Genomic DNA, 6,000 nt, shown 5'->3' with positions numbered 1-6,000 from the left:
ATGAGAATAACACCAGAGTGGTATCACCGCTTCAAAAATGGAATCAGTGGAGAGCAAAGCATGTTCTGTTCGACCACCCACAGCTGAAATGACCAACCGATTGACAGAATACAGACTTTGGTCACGGATGACAGTCGTGCCACTATCCATGGACTTGTGGACGAGGTGGGAATAAGCACAGGTTCGGTATATTTCATTTTGATGGGGGATTTTGGGCATGTGGAGAGTGTCTGCAAAATTCGTGCCGAAGCTGCTAAAACCTCCTTTACACAGGAAGGGGGTCTGTCCAGTGCTCCTTGTGCGATCATCAAATCATGTCAAACAACCGGATACCAAAGAGCTGCTCAGCTGCCGCCAGGACCTTACAAGGTCCACTCGGAATCCTCTCACAATCTGTCATGATCGCAATGGTCGCTGTGAAGTATGAAGCTGCACCTGATTTCCACAGAAGAGTCGCCAAGCTCAGACGACGCACAAACACCTCACAAACCACCCCGGGACCGCCCGGGCGTGCAATGACGACAGCGAAACAACAGATTGTCAACAGCTGTGTGCCATAATTTTAGAAAGTTTAGTGAAAGGTCTTAATTATCCAATGACGTCATTTTTCTGCAGATTTAGCTAACGCCGCCCGTGAATGACAGAGAAAAGCGCATACCCACACAAGATCAATCCAAACTGACAAGCATGAAAAATGAACCTTTTAATATTTAGCTTGTTTTGTTCACTCTACTACTATTTTTTAGGGTACTAGGATTTCAGATCCCAGGTGAGGATTTTTTGCAGCCAAAGGTAGGATACTTTTTGACTGCACCTCGTATGTATCAGGGCGTCGCCAATCTGCCTATGGAACTAAAGGGTTCCACAGTGTGCGACTGGCTGTAATCATCATTATTACTTTTGTTATTTGGGTTAATCATCTCAGCGCTAATGATCAGAACACTGACCGATTCATTTTTTCTTAATCGGCTAATAGTTTGAGGTCTTCAGTCCACGAGGGCTTGCTGGACACTTGGACCCTGGAAGATGGTGGTGGGACATTTTGCGTGGCTCGCTGTGTCTTTTGAAAGGATGATATTCACCCTGTCAGCAGAGTTTAGAAACAGTTCTGGAGTCTCACTAATTCTAATTCAGATTTTGTTGTTTAGATGTGTGCAACTGTAGAGGATTGAACAAAAGAGCCTTTAATTACTGCTGAGTAAATTCCACTTGTCAGCGCTGCATGACCTTAAATATGAGGAATTCCCATAACACAAACTTCAATAGCAGACTAGACTTATATTTTCTCTCCATCAAAGCTGAGTAGTTGGCACATTACTGGACATGGGCCGGGGTTGTGAATGAAGCTAAATAATCCAAACTTCAGTGCAGAGATTATAATCCTGATGGAGCAGCTAGGTAATTCTGATATGGTGACGCAGCGCAAGTCCTGCTCACTGATGAGGCTAAACAAGGAGAAAATGTGCAGTTATGAATTGTATTGTGGTTGTCATAGTGACAAATCTGTCAGACCCCAAAGATCAGGCCACCGTGCTCATCAGTGTGCATGAGACCCTCTAGAGTTTGGAGGCCCGGCTGTCCCTGCTCCTCCCCTCTGTCCGTGGCCTCTCCTGCCGTGGCCCATGATACAGTGTGCACTTCCACAGCCTTCATCATCGTCGTCGTCTCCCTCGCTTTCAGAGGAGGACTCGCCGAACTGCCGGGGCTTCTCATAAATACAGCAGCCTGGAAAACATGGGAAAAGTTCTGTTTCATTCATTGGGGACGTGCAGGATATCGCATGACACACAGACAGAGAACATGGTCAGAAATCATGTTGAACCAACACCACTCCTTATGTTTGAACCAGCGTGTTGTGGTTATTGTGGGCCTGTTTTTGTGATGTCAACCTTTCACACAATAAATCTCCCCCAGAGATAAACAGGGATGTCCTGGTCAGGCTTGGGTTTTTTTTTTTTTTTTGCCCCTGATCCCAGTCAGAGTCATTTAATATGGAATATTTGCAGATACACAGTCCTGGTCAGATACCTGTATTTTCCTCGATATACAGGGGTAACTGAGTAGGGTGTGGTTCTCCATATTTTGGATTCTGAGAAACCAACATTTCTCAATACTGCAGTGAGTCAAAATTGGCAATTGCCAAGCAGCTTGGTGAAAAAAGATCAATTGTTGGAGCAATTATTAGAAAATGGAAGAAGCTAAACATGACTGTCAATCTCCCTCGGACTGGGGATCCATACAAGATCCCACCTCGTGGCATATCAATGATCCTAAGAAAGGTGAGGAATCAGCCCAGAACTGCACGGGAGGAGCTGGTCGATGACCTGAAGAGAGCTGCTACCACTGTTTCCAAGGTTACTGTGGGTAATACACTAAGACGTCATGGGTTAAAATCATGCATGGCACAGAAGTTTCCCCCTGCTTAAATCAGCACACGTCCAGGCCCGTCTTAAGTTTGCCTATGACCATTTGGATGATCCAGAGGAGTCATGGTAGAAAGTTATGTGGTCAGATGAGACCAAAATAGAACTTTTTGGTCTTAATTCCACTCGCCGTGTTTGGAGGAAGAAGAATGCTGAGTACCATCCCAAAAACACCGTCCCTACTGTGAAGCATGGGGGTGGAAGCATCATGCTTTGGGGGTGTTTTTCTGCACATGGGACAGGACGACTGCACTGTATTAAGGAGAGGATGAGCGGGGCCGTGTATTGCAAGATTTTGGGAAACAACCTCCTTCCCTCAGTTAGAGCATTGAAGATGGGTCGTGGATGGGTCTTCCAACATGACAATGACCTGAAGCACACAGCCAGGATAACCAAGGAGTGGCTCCATAAGAAACATATCAAGATTCTGGAGTGGCCTAGCCAGTCTCCAGACCTAAACCCAATAGAAAATCTTTGGAGGGAGCTCAAACTCTGTTTTTTCAGCGACAGCCCAGTAACCTGGCTGATCTAGAGAAGATCTGTGTGGAGGAATGGGCCACAATCCCTGCTGCAGTGTGTGCAAACCTGGTGAAAAACTACAGGAAATGTTTGACCTCTGTAATTGCAAACAAAGGCCAAGCCCAATGAGCAGCCCAGGGATGAAAGTGGTGAAAAACAAAAAAGCTGAAACCCAAAATTACTCGCTCCCCCGAGAAAAATTTTAAAATCTAGAACCTCTGAGATGCAGTCTGGGCTATTCCAGACAATAAACTGCAGTGAGTGCAGCACCCATTTTGGTGAGGGGGAGGAAAAAAAAAAAAAAAAAAAATCAGTTTTTCTTAAAATGACTCCTCTAGTAGCATCCTGTTACAGTTTGTCTTATGCATTCATTAGCCCGCCTGTATCGTCAGTTCAAATTTTGCCTGATTGACCTTTCTGTACTGGTATCTGCAACAAACAAAACACAATACAACTGAGAAGGTGCGCTAGCTTAATAAGCACGTTAACTTGAACTAGAAGTAACAGTTAGCAAGTAGTTAGCATGTAAAAACACCAGATAGACACCGCTATACAAACATTAGCTTATATTAGCGCCAAAATTAGTAGTGGTATTTGCATATTGAAAGAACAGATTAAAGATCGTTAACGGACCGTTATAAACCACATTTATCGCAAACACAGACAGTTATCAATGTTAAAGGGACAAGAATGCCGCCAACGGCTTAATAGTATAATCCGATGACCCATTAGCTGCCCAACAAAGTGCCTGTTGTAAAAAAAAAAAAAAAGTGCCGCCCCAGTGCCGCTGTACAGACCAGACAGTGGCTTTGGATCAAGAGGAGAGACATCCACACCTGCCAACATTTGAATTTACCAGTGTGGGACAACTGCACCAAGGGTGTAAAGTGTAACTAGTGGGGCCCGGGGGCGTTCCCAGACTGACACAACTGTGGGACTAATGGGCATCCCACACACACTCATGTGGCACACGGGGGTAAATACTGGGACTGTCCTGCCCAATGCAGGATGGTTGGCAAAGCCGAGACATTACCTGGGCTCCTAAATAACACTCACTCCATCATGGTGACTAATGAAAGTGAAAAGCAGAGGGGGTGTTTCTGCAACACCAGATATTGCTAATAAGCCCACTGGAGGTATTATGGGGCTATCATCCAAACACCTAATAAGGAGGGTGCACACATGATGACCACAATAAAATCAATCAATCAATCAATTTTTTTATATAGCGCCAAATCACAACAAACAGTTGCCCCAAGGCGCTTTATATTGTAAGGCAAGGCCATACAATAATTATGTAAAACCCCAACGGTCAAAACGACCCCCTGTGAGCAAGCACTTGGCTACAGTGGGAAGGAAAAACTCCCTTTTAACAGGAAGAAACCTCCAGCAGAACCAGGCTCAGGGAGGGGCAGTCTTCTGCTGGGACTGGTTGGGGCTGAGGGAGAGAACCAGGAAAAAGACATGCTGTGGAGGGGAGCAGAGATCGATCACTAATGATTAAATGCAGAGTGGTGCATACAGAGCAAAAAGAGAAAGAAACAGTGCATCATGGGAACCCCCCAGCAGTCTACGTCTATAGCAGCATAACTAAGGGATGGTTCAGGGTCACCTGATCCAGCCCTAACTATAAGCTTTAGCAAAAAGGAAAGTTTTAAGCCTAATCTTAAAAGTAGAGAGGGTGTCTGTCTCCCTGATCTGAATTGGGAGCTGGTTCCACAGGAGAGGAGCCTGAAAGCTAAAGGCTCTGCCTCCCATTCTACTCTTACAAACCCTAGGAACTACAAGTAAGCCTGCAGTCTGAGAGCGAAGCGCTCTATTGGGGTGATATGGTACTACGAGGTCCCTAAGATAAGATGGGACCTGATTATTCAAAACCTTATAAGTAAGAAGAAGAATTTTAAATTCTATTCTAGAATTAACAGGAAGCCAATGAAGAGAGGCCAATATGGGTGAGATATGCTCTCTCCTTCTAGTCCCCGTCAGTACTCTAGCTGCAGCATTTTGAATTAACTGAAGGCTTTTTAGGGACCTTTTAGGACAACCTGATAATAATGAATTACAATAGTCCAGCCTAGAGGAAATAAATGCATGAATTAGTTTTTCAGCATCACTCTGAGACAAGACCTTTCTGATTTTAGAGATATTGCGTAAATGCAAAAAAGCAGTCCTACATATTTGTTTAATATGCGCTTTGAATGACATATCCTGATCAAAAATGACTCCAAGATTTCTCACAGTATTACTAGAGGTCAGGGTAATGCCATCCAGAGTAAGGATCTGGTTAGACACCATGTTTCTAAGATTTGTGGGGCCAAGTACAATAACTTCAGTTTTATCTGAGTTTAAAAGCAGGAAATTAGAGGTCATCCATGTCTTTATGTCTGTAAGACAATCCTGCAGTTTAGCTAATTGGTGTGTGTCCTCTGGCTTCATGGATAGATAAAGCTGGGTATCATCTGCGTAACAATGAAAATTTAAGCAATACCGTCTAATAATACTGCCTAAGGGAAGCATGTATAAAGTGAATAAAATTGGTCCTAGCACAGAACCTTGTGGAACTCCATAATTAACTTTAGTCTGTGAAGAAGATTCCCCATTTACATGAACAAATTGTAATCTATTAGACAAATATGATTCAAACCACCGCAGCGCAGTGCCTTTAATACCTATGGCATGCTCTAATCTCTGTAATAAAATTTTATGGTCAACAGTATCAAAAGCAGCAGGTCTAACAGAACAAGCACAGAGATGAGTCCACTGTCCGAGGCCATAAGAAGATCATTTGTAACCTTCACTAATGCTGTTTCTGTACTATGATGAATTCTAAAACCTGACTGAAACTCTTCAAATAAAATTTGCCTAATAAAATGGTGCTCAATTTTCTGGGTCCCACTGACCCAGAAAAAGTAGGGCATGGTTCTGAAAAACCAACATTTCTTGAGAATGCGTGAAATTTTGACTCACTCGGTGCAATGCAGAGAAATGTTGGTTTCCTCATAATGTAAACACCCTCCTTTTTCTGGGTCAGGCTAAAAAACTTCTCAATCACCCCTCA

General features: G+C 43.8%; 1 protein-coding gene across 1 annotated transcript in view; it reads right to left on the bottom strand.

The window, feature by feature from the left end:
• Window positions 1-783: 783 nt before the first annotated feature.
• The window catches only part of ppp1r11 (protein phosphatase 1, regulatory (inhibitor) subunit 11), a 37,234-nt gene continuing 32,017 nt past the window's right edge, over window positions 784-6,000 (bottom strand). The window contains exon 3 of the mRNA XM_034160102.1: window positions 784-1,725. Within this exon, the coding sequence (XP_034015993.1) occupies window positions 1,538-1,725 (188 nt within the window). The 3' untranslated portion in view covers window positions 784-1,537. The remainder of the gene's footprint in view (window positions 1,726-6,000) is intronic.

The sequence above is a fragment of the Thalassophryne amazonica genome, chromosome 20 (assembly GCF_902500255.1).
Source record: "Thalassophryne amazonica chromosome 20, fThaAma1.1, whole genome shotgun sequence".
In the NCBI taxonomy this organism is placed as follows: domain Eukaryota; kingdom Metazoa; phylum Chordata; class Actinopteri; order Batrachoidiformes; family Batrachoididae; genus Thalassophryne; species Thalassophryne amazonica.
This window is presented reverse-complemented; position numbering and strand designations above follow the sequence as displayed.